Here is a 19,130-nt window from a genome sequence, read left to right as displayed (position 1 = left end):
CTGCCTAGGTGCAGGGCTTTGGGTCAGCTGCTGAGTTCCCATTCTGTCACCTGTGGCTGGAAGGAACAGATGTGCCGAGCCTCTGCAAGGAAGGAAGGCTCTCCCCAATTTACAGTCCAAAGGAAGCACCAGGAAGCTGGTCAATCTGCCCAGCTGTGAGATTGTGCAGAAGGCGACTGACCAGCATTGTTTATTTTATAAAAGCAAAAAGAGTAGTGACCTTAGTATGTGAGTTTCCACAAAGTACAGAAGAGCCTGTGGATAATACAACAAAGTGCTTTTATTTTTATATTTTGTGGTGCTGGGGACCACACCCCAGGTTTCACACATGCCAAGCCCATGCTGTAGCACTGCTACATCCTCGGCCCTGGAAATGATTTTATGTATTATTTTTAAAAAATTTATTTAGTAGTTGTAGATTAACAGAATGTCTTTTTTTATTTTTATGTGGTGCTAAGTATCGAATCCAGTAGCCCACACATGCTAGGCAAGTGTTTTGCCACAGAGCCACATCTCCATGATTTATTTTATTTTTTGGGGGGTACCAGGGATTGAACTCAAGGATACTCGACCACTGAGCCACATCCCCAGCCCTATTTTGTGTTTTATTTAGAGACAGGGTCTCACTGAGCTGCTTAGCACCTCACTGTTACTGAGGCTGGCTTTGAACTTGTGATCCTCCTGTCTTAGCCTCCTGAGCTGCTGGGATTACAGGTGTGCACCACCACGCCCAGCCCATCGTTTTATTTTTAACAGAAAAAAAATGTAGTTTTTTTAGGTATTTTAGGTGTGACTTAGGATTCAACAAGAGCCAGTACCCGTCTTCATGGCCTCACACAGGTGCTCAGCAAGCTGCATTCCCACCTTCAGCCTGGGCATGCTGCGGCTCCCGTGCAGGATGTGGCGGGACTAGTCTGCCTGCAGGAGGCTCAGGGTGACTTTCCGGAGTTCCTGCTCTGCCCTGCCAGCTGGGCGCTGCGGCTCACCCAGGGAGGCTCCTGCCAGTGCTGTAGAAGAGGCAGCACACAAAGAGGCTGTTTGATAAGGTAAATCACGTTAAAGCCATCGTTCGTCTTCACGGGGCTTTAAAAGAGATGGCTGGTCACCCCCTGTGACCACCAGGAAGCACTCTGGTTTCTCCAGGTAGCAGAGTCTCACTCTCCACTGTTCCAGTTCTGAAAATCTCCTCTCTGTGGATGAAGCTTTAACCTGCCAGATCACATGTGTGACTAGGGCTGGCTAGCAGGGGCAGCCTGGTGGATGTCTGTACAGAGGAACCAAAACACCTACCCTCACACCGCCAAGTATAGGTCCACACTGCCACCTGCAGCTAATCTGTGTGTCCCTTGGTTACGCTGTCTGTTTAGATCCAAACCTAAGAAGCACCCGGTCATCAACTTCTTTCTATAATGCTTATTAAACCATAAGATTCCCTTTCAGGACTCATCGAAAGGTCTACATTATTTTCCCAGCCTAGAAGCCATCAGGGAGCAGATGAGGAAGCCTTTCTCTCCCTATAAGGGGAGTAACAAGTGCTACATGGAGACACTCCAGGGCCTTCTTTAAAACCACCCATGTTTATTTAAGAATCAATTCTATCTAGTTCAAAGAAATCAGATAACACAGTTTGCTCTTTGTGGCTACATTGAGTTAAGATTCTTCTTTTATCTTATTTATTGGTACTAGGCATAGAACCCAGGAGCACTTAACCACTTAGCCACATCCCTCACCCTTTTTATTTTTTGAGACAGGGTCTTGGCAAGTTGCTTAGGGCCTCACTGAGTTGCTGAGGCTGGCTCTGATCTTGACTCAGTCTCCAAAGCTGCTGGGATTTCAGGTGCATACCTCCTTGCCTGGAGAGTTAGAATTCTTGATGCTGACCAGTGTCAAACAGAAAGACCTCATATTAACATAGGTAAACTAAATCATGTTAAAGCCATTGTTCGTCTTCACGGGGCTTTAACCCTTTGGGACCAATGGGTTGTGAAATAGTTTCTTCTCATTAAGGAACTCATTTTTAGGAATGTAAGATATTTACTGTGATTAACTTTTTCATTAATGCTTCAGCATTCTGACTGCAAATGATACTAGCTTATTTAGTGAGGTCGATGTTCTGGGTAAGAATCTTGGGGAGTGACATGCTGCCCTTGGGCTACCTCTGCGCCTGGGTGTGACGGGTGGCCCCAGGGGCAGAACAGGGCCCTATGGCACTAGAGCCAACTCAAGACAGGCTTCTTCTGTTGAACTGTTTCCTAGCCCAGGTGTCGAGAGCAGGGATTCCTGGCTCCCGTCCCTCCAGCAAAGAGGTGAGGTGCTGTGCTCTCTAGGGTAGGGGTCGGCACACTCTGTAAAGGGCCGTACAGTAAATATTTTCACTTTTTGGGGCACATTGATCTTGCTGCTACTATTTAATTTTGCTGCTATGTGAAATTGCCAGAGGTAATCCCTAACTAAACGAGGGGCTTCACTTAAAGGCACTGGCTGATCTGAGTTAGGGCTGCAGGAGTCTGTTGTTCCTGCTGAGGGATCAGGAAAAGAGGGCAGTGTAGTTTCTGACCTTGTGGACAAAGAGGAGGCGTGGAAGGGATTCCTGTGTTTCATTAAAGGGAGATTAAGGAGAGACACGAGGCCCTTTCTAAAGAGAGACTGTTCTGGGGCTCAAGTAAGTTTGGGCACCCTCTTATCCTCGACTGTGACCTCTCCTTGTGGAGAATTCTGGTTTATGGAGCCACCCTTCTGAGTACCTTTTCCTTAACTATGAGAATTTGCAGCAGAATTAAATCTAAGCCACTTGAGGGAGGATGAAGCAGACTGAGAGTCCAAGTTCTGAGGAGAGAAAGAAAGCAATGAGCACACATACATACTGGCCCGGGAGAGCAAGCCTGCTCTTGCATGGCTGTGCAGGAGCTGGGGAAAGGGCCTGACCTCTGTGTCTTGCACGAGGATGTCACAGGCAAAGCCGAGAGAGGGAGGTATGCATAGCCTGGGCAGTGTGCGAGGCCAGCTGGCTTGTGCTGTAGTGGGTTGGAGAAATGGCTTCCCACTTACACCGCCTCATCCCTGTCTACAGATACCCACGTTACTGTCGGGGATTGAACAATTGGACATTGAGTATTTTCCCCCTGTACTCGGGCTTGAACCCAGGGGCACACTACCCCTGAGCAGAGCCCTTTTACTTGCTAAGTTGTCAGGGCTGCCTGGGATGTCCGATCCTCCTGCCTCAGGCTCCCCAGTAGCTGGGGTCACAGCGGGCACCACTGCACTGGCTCCACTCAGTACTCTGATGAGGGGAAGAGGCCCAGAAAACCCACCAGCCCAGGCTAACACTAACAAATGGAAAGGGCTGTCTGTCATTCACAGGTGCTTGGGAAGGGGTGGGGTGGGATTCTGAAGTTCCCAGGAAGAGATAATAAAAGGAGATCCGTGCTCACTGCCACACTTGCTGAAAATGCACAAAGGTACCTTAACATTCTGTTGGTTTGCTATTTTTAGTCAGCTTAGGAAGCATTTGCAGAAGTATTTAAGTGCCCTTTCCACAGACTCCCTGCCACTCAGACCCCAGCCTCTGTACATTTCTCTCACCTGCCAAGGTCTGCTCGAGGGCCCAGAGGCTCAAAGGGCAAGGGCCTCCATGTAAGCTTATTTTCTGCCAATTTGGACAGTGTCCTTTATTAGTACATAGGGAGTCTCTAGTATCTCCCATAAACAAATGGCAAAACACCAAGGTTTAGAGAACAACTTTAGGGAGAAATTTAAACCGGAGATACTGCTTTTTAATGAGAACTGAGAAGTAGCGTCTTAATTTAAATGACCTACTTTTTCATCTTCACATCATTTTGAATAACAATTTCATGATTAAACAAAAAATGGTCTTTTAAGTAATTCAGTCACTTTTGAAAGCAAGCCAAAGAAACCTCAGACAGAACCAGATCATCTACCTTAATAAAATGCGCTCTCCACGACTGTTTTAGATTCCAGTGACTTTATTCTCTGACTCCCCCTCCTGCTGCGTAGGCATCGCATGGCTCCTGAGGCTCCAGACTCTGGCTTCAGTGGTGTCCAGTGAAGGTCACTTACGCCAGCGCTGCAGCTCTTTGGACAAGCAGAGATAAACGTAAGGACCCAAGAGGCCACCTCTATGGATGGCTTCTTATGCCTGCCTCCACAGATCATTCCGTTCTTATTTTACAAATATGGGAATAGTCTTGGACAAAGAGAAGTTTTTGCTTCATGTTCTCAACTTTGATTTTGACAGGTGACAAACATCACATCTACCAAACATCTAACTAATCCCTTTCAAGGGGCACAACTGTAGGGAAGCCTTTTTCTCTGGGAGGAAGGACTTGCTTTTGGATCTCCTCACTTAACTTCTTATTGATGGTCTGGGGTCTCAGACGGGCTGGCAGCTCTGCCCCGCCAGTCAGCACATGGGGGGCCACGGCCTACTCCTGAGGCATGGCCTGTCCCTTTACCTAGCCCCAAACATTCAATCAGATTCAAATCCTGACTTTTTAAAACAAGAAGTTCTGATGGGAACAGTGGCGCATGCCTGTAATCCAGCGGCTCGGGAGGCTGAGGCAGGAGGATAGTGAGTTCAAAGCCAGCCTCAGCCAAAGCAAGACGCTAAGCCACTCAGTGAGACCCTGTCTTTAATAAAATACAAAATAGGGTTGGGGATGTGGCTCCGTGGTCGAGTGCTTGAGTTCAATCCTCAGTACCCCCCATCCCCCCAAAAACAAAAAAAAAAAAACAAAAAGAAATCCTGTTATCCAGTTTGTGAATATGTTGGCCTTTAGTATACAATATTATCTTACTTTTACACTGAAAGCTTTCATTTGAAAGTGTCATTTTTTTTTTCTCTTTTCTAAACTGTGGGAAAATACTGCACTTTTCTGATAGCTTTCTATAATGTCCTCTTTTAAACTATAAGAATCTGTTTTTAGGCTGGGTGCAGAGGCACACACCTATAATTCCAACCATTAGAGATGCTGAGGCAGAAGGATTACAAGTTCAAGGCAACTTAGCAAAACTCTATCTCAAAATAAAAACAAAAAGGGCTTACGATATAACTCAGTGGTATAGCCTTTTGGGTTCAATCCCTAACAACATCCCTGTACCATAAACAACAAAACCCCCTATTTTTATAGAATAATACTTTAAAAGGGGAATGAAATTCTGGTATTTTCCTTCTGGTTAAGACTTGGTGCAGCTGAATCTCATAACTAGAGTGAAAGTTGTGTCCTCGTCCCTTCCTCTCTTCTGGGGCAGAAAGCTGTTTCGTTTCAGTGCTAAAAAGGAGCTCGTAGGTACCAAGGAAAGTGCCTTTCCTTTAGCAGGAAACAGCTTAAAGGAGAAAAACACGACCATCAGACCTCCAGTGACCACATTAAATAGTGGACAAGAGCAATTATGTGAATTCTGGTCAAATCTCATACATGCCATTATAAACAAAACCTCTAATAAAAACTGCCAACACCCAGGCAATAGCTCATTCACTAGGTGTCCTTGATATGAAAAGCCATTTGGAGAATCCCCAGCACTCGCTACAATGGGATGTGACTTGTCATTTTGCTAAAACTGCAGAAAGGCTTACTCAGATGCTGGAAGCTCCAGCTACAGCAGAGGATGAAGTACCCCGTGAAGAGCATAGTGATGCCACCAATCCCACTCTTCTTCACCGTGGTGCTGCACCTGATCCAGCCTGCGCAGAGAGAAACGCATCTGTCACCCTGAGCCAGAACCACAGCATTACCTACACGTTCATCAAGTTACCCATTAGTGCAGGTGATGGAACCTACACAGGTGAATATAATATAGACATGAACCTTAAACAGATGAAAAGGCTAAAATATAAAAGACTTTAATAAATTCCAACCACTTATTCTTGTGTTTGGGATTGGTTAACATCTTTAAAGGGGCGGGGACCAATGTGACTGGTTAACCTGAGGGTAGTGTCTTTCTGATCATGGAAGGAGGCTCAGTCACTGTGGGCAAGGGAGGTGGGGACAGGTGGCAGCATGAGGAAGGGCAGGGTTAATAACTGGCTGCTGCTGCTGCAGAGCTTTGGTGCTTGCCATGTGTCCAACTCCAAAATGAAAATGATGAACAGATGACAGCCATGATTTTTCCTTTTCCTCTCCTTGCTTTATAGCAAGTAAGAACACCTGAAGCCAGCAATGGACCCCAACAGTTAAAAGCTCCAGCCTCACCTTTGTGCACAGCTCCCAAGAGCCTCCTCAGAGGAAAGCTGGAGGTGGTAAGCCTGGCCGGGGGCTCCAAACTCCTTAAACCAGTCGAACTTCTTCCCAACAAAGGAACTACGGTTCCAAACAGAAGTCACTGTGATAGTTGGTCTAGATTCGCCCCTTCCCCAACATTCAGTGTCAAAGGTTCCCAGAGCTAGCCCTCAGAAAAGCTCACTCATACAAGTGCATGAGTGAGCTCCGCACTGGACTGTAGGCAAGTGTTGAAAGTCAAATTTATTCCAGGTCAAAGAAAGTATTTTCAGAAGGCCGAGGAACTCCCTGGCAATCAGGACCTTATAATTATTTTTGACTGATGAATATACTGTCCAGATAATCCACATACACATGCTTAACCAAATGAACTACTTGTTAAGTTCTACCGGCTGCTGAACTAATTTTAGTAAAGAGTATGATTTTCAACTATAAGTTGAATATTCCTTACCTGGAATGCTGGGGTATGCAGAATTACTTTGAATTTTTCAAAATCAGAAATATATGCATATATAATGAGATATTTTTGGGACGGAACCAAGATCTAAATGCAAAATTCTTATTTTTTGGGGGTGTTGGGGATGGAACCCAGGGCCTTACTGCAAGCGAAGCATCAACTGACCACTGAGCTCCAACCCTACCCCTGAAATTCATTATCCACACAGTATGAATGTACCTGTTTTTTTTTTTTTTTTTTTTCTGGATATGCTGAGATTGAACTTGAGGTCTCACAGTTGGTAGGTGCTCAACTCATGTTGGCACTCAAAAAGCTTCAGATTTTAGAGCACTGCTTTCTACAGCTAAAATGCCTCTACTCCCCATTGCTCTTACTGGCTAGCCAACCTTTCTGCATGTCTGACATGGGAAAAATCAGCAAAGGTGGCTGTGCTACTTGTTAACATTTTCTGCACCTGTTTTTCTCCATGTTTAATGATAGGTAATTTCTACTCTGGTCTTGGTTTAGCTCATCAGAAGAAAGGATAAATTGAGCAAATAATGCTGACAGATTTAGTAGGTGTGGTAAAGTTGCTGTGGATGTAAAAATATTAATCAAATGATTGTTACGTTAACTTCTGAGAAATTATACAGATGGTTTTCCTGCAATGTGAAAGTTAGTCTCCTAAAAAACAAAAGCCTGGCTGGGTGTGGCAGCACACACTTCTTATCCCAGTAACTCAGGAGGCTGAGGCAAGAGGATTGTCAAGTTCAAGGCCAGCCTCAGCAACTTTAAAAGACCTGTCTCAAATAAATAAATAAATAAATAAATAAATAAATGGTGAAAGGCTGGGGAGCTCAGGGGTAAGGTGTTCCTGAGTTAAATCGCTAGTCTCTAAATAAATAAGTGTTAGTGTTGTAGCTCAGTGGTAGAGCACTCCTGGGTTCAAAATTCCCTTTGTAGTAAGTCCATGAAAACTCTTCTGGCTAAGCCTCAGAAGATGATTGCAAATGATGCTATATCTTATTCCTGACCATATATGACTAAGCTGCATGCTCAGAACGGCCAGTGTGCCCCAGCAGGTCCCGTTCTAGGCTACAACACATGCGTTTCTCTTAGCCAGGAAAACTTCTGGCTCTAGCCCATTTCATCAAAACGTCACGACGGTCTCTCATGCTCTCAGGCCTAGGGAGCCCTAGCATCTGGTGTACCCAACTCAGGTCAGATGTACGAGAACTAGTTGCTGGACCACGTTTCCGGATGTGGGGAAGTAAATCGGACACAATCCTGAGGCCCACGGTCCAAGGAGAAGAAACGCTTCCTGGAAAAGCTTGGCAAATACCACCAGGGAACATTATGTGCCCATCATTAACTGGAAACTGATCTGGGAAGTGATTTTTCCTTTCTGAAACTCAAGTTTCCTCATTTCCAGAAGGAGGTAACCCCAACCTTCTAGGGCAGCAAGACATCACCCGAGGCCTGTGCAGGCCTGCAGCGTCATCCTTGACACACAGGGAACTCAATGACCGTGAGCTCCTTGGCCCTGCCTCTAGGATGGAAGCAGCGAGCTGGCTCCTATAGAGGAGAGGCCAATGGCTTTCCCAAGGTCTTGCCCCAGCAAAGGAGGCCACGGCCTATTCCTTTCTGCAAGTTCTTTTTTTTGGGAGGTGCTGGGGATTGAACCTAGGGCCTTGTGCATGCGAGGCAAGCACTCAACCAACTTAGCTGTATCCCCAGCCCTGCAAAGTTCAATTTTAATTTGCAGTCACTGCAGGTAGCTGTTGACTGGTGAAATTACAAAGCATTCTGAAGGGACAATGACATTACCTTTTAATCCCTTTTAATTCAGTGGCCTTGCTAAAGTCTTTGGCCAACTGTGGGATAAGGTCTTGACGTTAACTGAGATCCTCAGGTCTCTGTCCCTAGTGAGTTTTGTTCACTTGGTGGCAGCATCTCAGTCTAAGCGTTAATCACTAGTATCTCAGTTACAGAAGTAGAGGCCCTGTAATAACCACACCCTATCATCTGATGCAGAAATACCAAGCTAAACACAGTAAGTACAACAAGAGATACCAGCCATGACTTACTACTTATTGTTGAAGGAAAAATCATATTTCATAACAAAATCATAACGTTTTAAGTTACAGAATTGCTTATTATTGTATCCTTGGGACCCACTGACGTGAAATGACTCAGTTAATAACTCATGTTAAGCAAGATACTGACTACTAATGACCTCAAATAAAATAGTAAGCCTCAGGTAAGGTTAAGATCAGCCAGTCTGGATCTGACTCCTGACTGTTACTTATTGTAGGAATGAGATCAAGTCTCTTCAGACATCCAAGGCTCAGGTCCCTCTTGTATAAGAGGGTGGAAACAATAACATCACCTCAGAACTTTTATGATATTAAACAAGAGGATATGTAATGTACCAGGCACAATGACACAGTCATCACTGATCAACAGTAGTCCCCTTTTCCTATAAAATGAAAAATGGATTTAACAGAGACACTCTTTAGCACTATAAATGATAAAGGAGGAAACAAAGGAGTCCTGTTTGTCAGAGGGATTTACATGGGGTGGGTGTCTATGTGTGCAAGTAAAACACAGTAAAGTCTGGAGCTGTGACTCGGGTTTCTCATGGCATGCTTTCTACAGTCTGTACGGCCGGAGGGATGAAGGAGGCTGCAGGAGACAGGTTCTAGTGCGATTCCACCACTTACTGGCAACATGACCTTGGACAAATCACTAATCCTCTCTGCCTGTTTTGTCCTTTGCAAAATAGAGAAGTACTCTGAAAACTCAATCAACACAACTGTTAATGTAGCTAAATCTGTGTTAATGTGGAGAAGGAGCTTGACCTCCAGACAATGACAACTTCAGACAACTTCCTATCAAAGCTGAAGATGTTAAGGCCTGTTTAGCTCAGCAGCATACATGAGGCCCTGGCTTCAATCCCCAGCATAGTATTAAAACAAAACAAAACAACAACAAAAAAAGGATAATTAGAGGTCAGACAAGTAGCTGTTTAATGAATAAGTGATCATTTGCAAAATATACCAGAAAGGGGAAAAATACCTCCTTTTTGAGGAGGAAACATCAGTTTTACAGGGGCAAACCTATTCTGAGTTGTTACAGGTCTCCTATAAAGACAGCCTGAAAATACCAATGACCAAGACACAACAGAGAAGGATGCTACTTTATACCCTTAAAAAGTCTTACAGAAAAGGCTTCCTGGTGAGCACAATGACAAAGCTTTGTGTGGAGTAACTAGAGAGGTAGTTTAGTAATAAAGGTGAGGTCCTGCAGAGAAAGGCAAGGATACCTGAAATGGGTCAGGATCGTCCTGGCTCCCACTTGGGCCACCTCCACCCAACCTACCTAGACAGCTTCTTAAAGAGATGACAATCAAGGTCAGTTTCAATACCTGTGTCTCTTCCCAATCCTTCGGACCCCATCTTTCAGGTCTTGAGGCTCAACCGCTGGCTCTAATCTTGGCTCCTAAGCTCTGTGGCCCAGTTCTTCCAATGCACAGACTTCTACCCCCTTCCTGCCACATGCTCATTCCTGGTCCCTCATCTTCCTGGCCAATCTCAGTCTCCACTTCCAGCTATGTGACTCTACTGCCACTTCTCTGTCCAGTTTTAACCCCTCGTACCCCTAACTCCACAAACAGCTTCTGCTACTTCCTCTGCTATTCCAAACTTGCAGATGTTGCATTTGACTATAAACTTGGAATTTATTTTCTGTGCAACCTGGTCCTTACTGAATTTTAGACCCAGTGCTTGCTCTATTTAGGTGAATTCAGCAGTCTTTATCCATCCACTTTCTACCAGTCAAGCCTCTTCCTGATGCAGAAACTCAACTGCTCTAGAGTATCAGCTTGCCCTAATTCAATAGTCAGCCCTTGTGGGACAAACAGAGAATGATAAATCACTACTACTGACCCCTTGAGCAAGAAGTAATGTTCTCGAAACCGTTAAGACCACCATCAAAGCCAAGCGTGGTGGCGCATGCCTGCAATCCCAGCAGCTCAGGAGGCTGAGGCAGGAGGACTGCAAGTTCAAAGCCAGCCTCAGTAATAGCAAGGCACTTAGCAACTCAGTGAGACCCTGTCTCTAAATAAAATACAAAATAGGGCTGGTGATGTGGCTCAGTGGTAGAGCACCCCTGAGTTTAATCCCTGGTACACCCCCAGAAAAAGAGATCACCACCAAGACTGTCTTAGTAAAAGCATGGTAGGCGGGCACTCCACCACTGAGCCCTAGCCCTAGTATTCTCTTCTATTTTAAAAAATACCAGATTTCGGGATGGGCTGGATGGCCCTTGAAAATGAGCTACTTTACCTTGTGAGACACTTTCTCCCTGAGGACTGGAGAGCTGGGGCTTCTGGGCCACTGAGTTCCAATACTGAGGCTTCCCCGGCAATACCCCTAGTCCAAGATAACCAGGATAGAGCTCTGGAAACCACTCCAACCCCATGGAGCTAGGAAGCCTCTTTCTTTCAGCAGTACCAAAATAACTGATTAAGGAGCTTTTAGAAAATGGATGCTGAGCTGCATGCAGAGACTGCGGGAACCCAGTGTACAATGCTGGGGGCCCACAGCCAGATCTGGGCTCCAGAATTCGTGCCTCAATCTCAGCTAATAACTTTACACCAGGAACTTGCTGATGATTGCAGAATTGTGCTTTCTCTTCTTGAAGAGATTTTATAACCAGAGAAACAAGACTTTGATTATCTGACTTTGATGCAGAAAGAAACTCACTGTAAGCTACCTCCTGTGGAGTGAACAGAATTGGAAATGGACCTGAATCTTCCAACTTCCCCTCTGAGGCTGAAGCGCCAGTGTTAAAGTGCTCAGAGCCATGGCTCACGGAGGCCTGCTCCTGCACTTCTGTGGCAGACCCACTTCCCTCTGCATTCCCTTTGCTCCCACAGGTTTCTGCTCCAAGGCCAAGTCCTTTTCCTTGGTTCTCCTTGACTTGGATTTCACCTAACGGGCTAACATGAAGGCCCACAGTGGGTGATGCTGACTTCTTTTCCAGAGTCTCAGTGTCACCAGCGTCAGCAGAGGCTCCTGGGAGGCAACCTTTTCCTCTGGAATCTCTTTCTTTGCTCCACATGGATACTCTTAATCTTTGAACTCCTTTGCTCAGATTCCTTGGAGAACAATGATTATCAGCCATGGATACATCTATTAATTTAACTGGAAGCCCTTGTCTTTGGGGATCAATTGTGTCTGATTTCAGATTAACAGAAGTGGCTTGTACCTCATCAGGCAGGGCTGAGGAGTTTTTTCTATCTTGATTTGACAAAGAAAGTTCCACTGGGCCAACCAGTAAATCTGCTTCCATTTCTGAAGGATCACATCTACTTCTCTCTGATTTAAGCCAATCTTGGGCAAGTTCTCTTTCAGCAGAGGTGTTATCTGATGCATCAAGCCGGGCCTTAGTTTCACCTTGGGAAGCTGTCTTTGGTTCAGTGTGCTTTGGCACTGTAAAGGACAGCTGGCTTTGATCCTTTGCAGTATTTGCTTTTTCTGGGCCAACAGCTAATAGTGAAGAGAGCAACAACTGTTCTGATTTGTCCCTTGTCAGTATGGTATTTCTTTCCTCACTCTCTGTCTCTAACTCTCTCCCTTTAGTTTGAATTAAGTCCTTGGTTGGCCCCTTCAGTTTTTTAGCACGTGGAAGTGTAGCTGGCTTGGATGGATAAACTTTCTGATCAGCAGATATGGTTGGTTCTCTCATCTTACAGTATGGCAAGTGAGATTTTAATCGCTTAAATGGCTTCTTACAATAAGGGCACACTTCCATTCTGGGTGGAAGATCACGCATCCTCTTCCTGAAAAAGGCAAACATGAGAAGTGAGGAGCACAGAGCTTGTAAACACCACTATTTGATATATGTGTTTTACCTTTTAAACTCATTTGGAACACCTAGGTTAAAGGAAACTTTAAAATTTTGTTTTCATTCATTCTTTTTTGTATAGAGGCAAAAATCAGAAGACAGACCTTGATATTAGGATAAATATTCCTGGTTCTATTTATGCTTAGTATTTTACTTTTTCTTAAAGTCTTCTAGAAATCTGTTATAGAAAAGACAGAGATTTTTTTCAATATTTCTAACAAGAAGGTAACTGTTATGATTTAGATATGGTGTCCCCCAAAACCTCATGTGTGAGACAATTTAAGAAGGTTTAGAGAAGAAATAATTGGGTGATAAAAGTCTTAAGCCAATCAGTGAATGAATCCCCTGATTAACTAAGTGGTAATCGTAGTGGTGGGGTGTGGTTAGAGGAGGTGGGAATTGGGGAGTGGCTTTGGGGCATATATTTTGTATCTGGGGAATGGAGACTAACTCTTTCTGCTTCTTGTGAGCTGCTTCCCTCTGCCACACTCTTCCGCCATGATGTTCTGCATCACCTTGAGCCCTGAGGAATGGAGCTGGCCTTCTATGGACTGAGCCCTCTGAAACCTTGAGCCCTCTAATAAACTCTTCCTCCCCTACAATTGTGCTGGTTGGGTCTTTTAGTCACAGCAGCAAAAAAAACCTAACCAAAACAGTAACTAAGACCTAAAGACTTATATCTAATAAATTAGTGGTTAGTGTAAGGAAAAGATGACCAAAACACCAACCAGAATAAAATGTTTATTTGTTTATATTTTTTGTTATTGCTAAGCAATTGGATGTTACATGAAAATAAATTGTTTAAAAACCATTAAAGAGCTAGGCGCAGGAGCACATGCCTATAAACCCAGGGACTCAGGAGACTGAGGCAGAAGGATCACAAGATTGAGACCAGCCTCAACAAACTGAAAAAGGCCCTAAGCAACTAAGTGAGACCCTGTCTCAAAATAAAAAAAATATCAAAGGGCTGGGGATGTAGCTCAGTGGTGAAGCACTCCTGGGTTCAATTCCCAGCACAAAAAAAATTACATTATTCAAGGATGGAAAAGTGACCAATTAAACTCAGGTCAGGATCCAAAAATTATTGAATAGAGCAAAGGTTTCAAAAGCAATATATGATGCCAAGCATGATGGTGACACTTGTAATTTCAGCAATGTGGGAGGCTAAGGCAGGAGAATCACAAATTCAGGGCAAGCCATAGTGAGACCATCTCAAAAAAAGAAAAAAAAAAAAATTGTAAGATCCATTGCAGTGGAAGAGGAAATTATTAGAATTCCCATTATCTAGATATAAAAAATGAAGCTCTACAAAATTTAGCATGTTAGTAATATGCATGCACATACATGCATATAAAATGTACATGGGCTGGGGTTGTGGCTCAGTGGTAAAGAGCTTGCCTAGCACGTGTGAGGTCCTAGGTTCAATCCTCAGCACCACATATAAATAAATAAAATAAAGGTATTGTGTCCAACTACAACTAAAAAATAAATATTAAAAAACCCCACAAAACTGTAAATGTACATATAATGCACAAACACCTATGTGAAGAGACATGGTCCCCAGTTATGCACTCAAAGTTTGTATTATGACAATTATTGACAAACTTGCTTCATTTAACATCTTTGTTAAACACATACTATGTAAAAAAGTTTTAATGCACTTACACCGTGCATTATTTACACCTCTTTGATATACCCTAAGAGTTGAGAAAAGAAAAGTGTTTAATCCCAGAGTTCATTTGAAAGTTACTTCTTTTAAAAACCTTTTTGTTCCTATATAGTTCCAGAGGGCAGGGAACGCCTATCCTGCGTTCAAAACCCAGCACTGGGCCTGGCATGCAACATGTTGAATGAATTCTTTCTCCAAACATAATTACACTGTACCGCAACTGAGAATATCGTCTGGCCATTACATAGATCAGAAGGCAGAATCTGAGGTCACAAAACAAATATCCACGTAACCTACACGAAGTCATGCAAAACGAAACCGTCTCCTGCCAGTTGTGCCCAGCGACGATTCTTTCTTCGGAAGAACACGCTGACAGTATGTTGGAAGCCACGGACCGTTTACTTACCAAACACCGCCGGAGCCATCCCGTCGGAACCGAGAGACTCCGTTGGACGGGTCGGCCTCCACAGCCCTCCCGCCTCACCCACCTCCGGGAGGACCTCGGAATGGCTTAAATGGCTTAAAGAAGCCATTTAAGCGATTAAAATCTCACTTCGCACCGCGCCGTCTCCCCGCGGGCGGGCGCCTGCTCTTACCCGAGCTCCTCTAGCAGAGGCGGCGGCTAGTTCTGCGGCTGCTTCTGCCAGATCCCATGCTCTCTCTCCACCGCTCCGTCGGGCCGAGGAGACTTTACCGCCAGTCTGTGTAAGACACCGAGTCAACTGGACAGCACGCGCAGCTGGGAAACCGCTGCACCGGAAGTCGCCGCAGCGGCGAGTCGGGCTCAGCAGCCCCGCCCACCTACACGCCATCTCCGCGCCCCCTGCCGCGGGCACCTCTTCGCCCCGCCCCCTCCAGCAGGTGGGCGGGACCCGAGGGCTCAGCGGGCCTCTCCGCCTCGCCGTCCCGCTCTAGCCTCGGGTCTCCCCCCAGTCCTAGAGCGCGGGCCGTGGGAAGCAGCTTCACCCTTGGGGACTCGCCGCCGAGCAGCGTCGGCACCTCCGCACACCTGAAAGTCCGGGCAGCGCCGCGTCGACCCTGGGCAGCCCGCGTGCGCCTTCCAACCCCCAGACCCGGGACCCGCGGCAGGCATCCGCGCCGCTGCCTGATGGGGCCCGCCTAAGTCTTCTGAAGCGTTACCAAACAGGGATTCAATTAAAATACTTGTGTCAATTATTGAGGCATAAGTTAATGTATTTTCAACCTGGTTGGAGTTTGACTCTATTCCGTCCTGGCTGTGAACAGGCGAACGCTCGGGCCACCTCCGACAGGGTCCGCTCTCCCAGAAGCTCCAGTCGCACCTCCCCCTGCGAGCCCGCCTTTTCCTGTGGGCGGGGTTACCGGTCAGCGCGGCCGGCTTTGCGCCACTGCGCAGCCGCAAGGGGGCGGTACCACGGCGGCTGCGACATGGGGGGGCGCGGAGGAGACGCCGGAAGTAGCGGTGGTACGGGTCCGACAGAGGGGTACTCACCGCCCGCAGCGTCCACCCGCGCGGCGGCGAGAGCCAAGACCCGAGGGGGTGGGCGTGGCGGCCGCCGGAACACAGCCCACCCTGTTTGCACCTCGCGCCGGGCGGCGCCGCGTCGCTCCTCTCCACCAGCTGCCATGAGCGAGCGCCTCCGCCCCAGGTGAGAAGGGATCCCCTTCCTGCCCGGCCCCTCGCCTGGGGGCTGCGGGGATGGGGCCGGGGGGCGCGCGAAGCGGGGATCTGCGAAGCCTGGGCGCTGCGAGGCTCCGTCAGGCTGCTCTGCGGCGGGGAGGCGGGGAGAGGGATGCGCGAGTGGCCGGGTGCCCGGTCCTGTGGGTGCCGGAGCGGGGACTCCGGGTTCAGCGTTGTCCTCTTTCCTTCTTACATCTTCGGCTGTCTTTTCCTGCTTGGGAGGCGGCCTGTCCGATGCCGGGGGAGAGACGGTGGCCCTGAAGGCTCCTTGTCCTAAATTTGGGCGGGTGGGGGGATGGGAGGAATGCCTGGTCTCGGAGGGGCAGCCCCGGGGCGGGCGCTGCGCCCTCCCAAGGTCAGGAGCAGGGGGTCGGCCTGACCCTGCCGCAGCGGGGCTCCGGAGGACGCCGCGCCGCCCCGGTCGGTTGTGAAGCTGGAGGGGAACAGCCCGGTGCTGTGGTCTGGGCTGTGGCTGTAACAGGCAGCGTTCTAAACTGTTCGCACGTCGGACCGTTTGGCTCCGAAGGCGAGGTGGGCACTGCCTGGCCCCCCAGCCTGGTCTCAGCTGGGATCTCATTATTATTATTATTGTTGTTGTTATTATTATTATTATTATTATTATTATTATTATTCCCTCCGAGAAGGCAGAGAGGAGAAAGTTTGGATGTATTACCCCAGAGTGAAGAAGATCCGCTTTATTTCAGATTAGAGAAATCCCTCATCGTGGAGCTTGAAGTGAAAACCTGTAGATCTCCAAGTCCAACTTTCTCTTCTTCAAGGAAACAGATTTATAGAGATCAGTCGATTTATCCTGGTCTGTCCAGGTTCACTGCCCTTTAGTCCATAGTAGTTTCAGGCCTAAGTAAGATGGATCATAGGATTGCCTTCCTAGATGATGCTGGATCTTTTTTTGTTCCTGGTTTTCATTGGCTGTGAGTGTAATTGGCATTCTTTCCAAAGGACGCTTCTCCGGAACACACTTATTTCATGGCATTGAAGTTATCATAGGGCTCCTCAGCCTGCATTGGATTATTAATTTTGGTCATGAAGCAAGTGGGGCATAAAGCATCTAATTGTACAGAAGAGAAGAGTGGACTAAATTTGAATTTATAAGGTGCCTGCCAAAATTATAACCTGGTCTGTGACATTAATGCCAAAAGGTATAATCTGTCCCAATAGGTGCTAATTATTAATAGGATTGTTGAAACGTTTGAATTAGGCCAAATTGAAATTATGGCCCAATTACAGATATGCCATCAGAATTAGGAACAGGATCTTAAGATACAATAAGCTTGATCTGATATTTTTTGCTTCCCAAACCCAGTTTGTAGTTCTGATACTTTTTTTGTGTGTGTTGTCTCACATATTTGAAGAAGTCTAAATAATTTCCTGCAAAATTTTTTTTTCCAGTACTATGCACAAATAATCTGAATGTGTTTATCCAGATAGTAGATTTCTTTTATTTAGTATGTATACAAATAATCTGGACATGTTTATAATGGTAACTTTTTAAAAAGAAGTAATCTTTTTTTTGACAGGCTTTTCTTGCCTGTTTTTCACTTCATCTTGCATTTAGGGAGGGTCATGAACCAGCTCTGCCAGTTCATTGCTCTGTCTTACCATTTCCAACTCAGTTCATTTCTTTGTATCTCTTTCTGCGATTTTGAGATGAAGGGTTGATCCAAGATGATGATTTTTTTTTTCCTACTTGTTCCCCACAGTGCTGATAACTATTGAGAGGTGTCTAGTGAAGGAGTCCCTACTTTAAAAAAAAGATCCTTATCTATATATACTCAGAGTTTCTTGTCTCAGAAAGAAACAAGATTTTACATTATTTTTTAAAAAGTTTGAATCCCAGCCTCATAGTCTAAGATTACTTCTCAACCCCTGGAGGATGATAGGAAGGTTGGAGATAAATAAAATGACAAAATAGTAGAATCAGCCATTGTGTGAAGTAACAGATGCCAAACAGTCATCTGTACCTAGATGGTGAGGGGATAATAGAATCAATGACAGGGTGCCTGCCAAAATTATAACATGGTATATGGCATTAATGTCAGAAGCTATAATCTGATTGTACTGACAGATGAGCATGAAGCAGTAATCTTGGCCAATTAGCAAGACTGGTGAAAGCAGAATGTTTTAAAGATGGACTCTACTAAGAGCCTAGGAAAGGGAGAATGAGGAATAGGTACTATTCATTCTTAATCCCTTACTACCTGAAGGAGAGGATCACCCACACACCAGAGAGATAATGTTAGTACCTTGAGAATCAACCTATTATGAAGCAGGAATATTTATGTGGCTTTCCCAGGGTTTAGTTAAAATTTAAAAGCCCATCTACTTAAGACTTTTTTTTTTTTCTATACAACCTCCTTGACATTCTTGTCACTGGAAAGATACAGCCCCTGTTATAAATGAGGAAATGGCAAATTTTAGTCAGGCTCATAAGTTTGGTTAGAGTGAGTCAGCAACCCAAAGTATAATCAGCTGTTGACATACTGATGAAACCAGCGCTCAGGGACAGCATCCTGCCATTCAGTGACTTTCTCTTTGGTGTCAACTGACTCCCAGCAGATAGTGTTTTGCTACTGCTGCACATTCCCACTTAAATTCTCTGATCATGTTGTTATGAAAGAAGTTTCCTGGTCCAAATTTATGATGATAAGACATTCATTTAATGATTAATTCGGAATTCATCTAGTTTTAACCTCCAAGTACATAAAAAATAACATGCAAATAAGATCTAACCTAAATGATGGTCTTACTTTACAAATAACTGAGTCTCAGAATTAGGTAAATGGTGAAGCCCACGGTGTTGCGGGTTGTTTAAAGCTTAATCAGTGTCACACAACTCACTTTATCATTCCAGATCTACACTGGGGTCCATAATCATTAATAAAGTTAGAAGTATTTCAAATGTGCAGAGTACAGGGAACTGAGCTGGGAGTGATAAAGTTTGTAGAACATCCAGATTTCAACTCAAAACCTTAGGATCAAGGGCATCATAGTAAGCCAACTCTACCCTCATATGAAGTTGATAATTGTATAGAGGATACTGTACCCCATATACTTTCCAAAAAGCAGTTTTCCTCTCTCTCACTAGCCTCTTGTCTGTTAACTATAGAAATTTGAGGGTTGGGGATGTAGCTCAGTTGGTGGAGTGTTTGCCTTGCTTGTACAAGACTCTGGGTTCAATCCCCAGTACCATACACACAC

The 19,130-nt window shown here is 45.5% G+C and overlaps 2 protein-coding genes across 5 annotated transcripts in view; one reads left to right on the top strand and one right to left on the bottom strand.

The window, feature by feature from the left end:
• Nucleotides 1–262: 262 nt before the first annotated feature.
• On the bottom strand, nt 263–15,552 carry Mtnap1 (mitochondrial nucleoid associated protein 1). 3 transcript variants are annotated; one of them, XR_011705105.1, is made up of 7 exons: nt 15,456–15,551; nt 14,848–14,952; nt 11,019–12,517; nt 6,210–6,317; nt 5,594–5,701; nt 3,939–4,092; nt 263–1,007 (listed from the first exon to the last, which is right to left on the bottom strand). XR_011705105.1 is itself a non-coding variant. In XM_027946199.2 (6 exons), exons 3-6 carry the CDS (start codon nt 12,508–12,510, stop codon nt 4,070–4,072), a joined length of 1,731 nt encoding a protein of 576 aa, XP_027802000.2. In that variant the 5' UTR covers nt 12,511–12,517; nt 14,848–14,952; nt 15,456–15,551; the 3' UTR covers nt 263–4,069. The 3 variants fall into 3 exon arrangements, 2 of the variants coding, with proteins under 2 accessions (XP_027802000.2, XP_027802001.2); XM_027946199.2 differs by having other exon boundaries at nt 263–4,092; XM_027946200.2 differs by lacking the exon at nt 6,210–6,317 and having other exon boundaries at nt 263–4,092; nt 15,456–15,552.
• Nucleotides 15,553–15,613: 61 nt separating this feature from the next.
• The window catches only part of Vcf1 (VCP nuclear cofactor family member 1), an 18,177-nt gene continuing 14,660 nt past the window's right edge, over nt 15,614–19,130 (top strand). Inside the window, exon 1 of one of the 2 annotated variants that reach the window (XM_027946207.3) lies at nt 15,614–15,879. In XM_027946207.3, the coding sequence (XP_027802008.1) occupies nt 15,659–15,879 (221 nt within the window). In that variant the 5' untranslated portion in view covers nt 15,614–15,658. The remainder of the gene's footprint in view (nt 15,880–19,130) is intronic. The other variant, XM_027946208.3, reaches the window with a different exon arrangement.

Source organism: Marmota flaviventris, chromosome 17 (assembly GCF_047511675.1).
Source record: "Marmota flaviventris isolate mMarFla1 chromosome 17, mMarFla1.hap1, whole genome shotgun sequence".
NCBI lineage: Eukaryota > Metazoa > Chordata > Mammalia > Rodentia > Sciuridae > Marmota > Marmota flaviventris.
This window is presented reverse-complemented; position numbering and strand designations above follow the sequence as displayed.

Excerpts from the sequence above, each read along its gene's own strand:
- Mtnap1 (XM_027946199.2), bottom strand. The coding sequence starts at position 12,510 with ATGCGTGATCTTCCACCCAGAATGGAAGTGTGCCCTTATTGTAAGAAG. Across the intron at positions 6,318-11,018 it reads GGGAGAAAGTGTCTCACAAG|TTCCTTTGTTGGGAAGAAGT; the intron begins GTAAAGTAGCTC and ends TTGGAACCGTAG. Across the intron at positions 5,702-6,209 it reads CTTGGGAGCTGTGCACAAAG|GCTGGATCAGGTGCAGCACC; the intron begins GTGAGGCTGGAG and ends CTCTCTGCGCAG.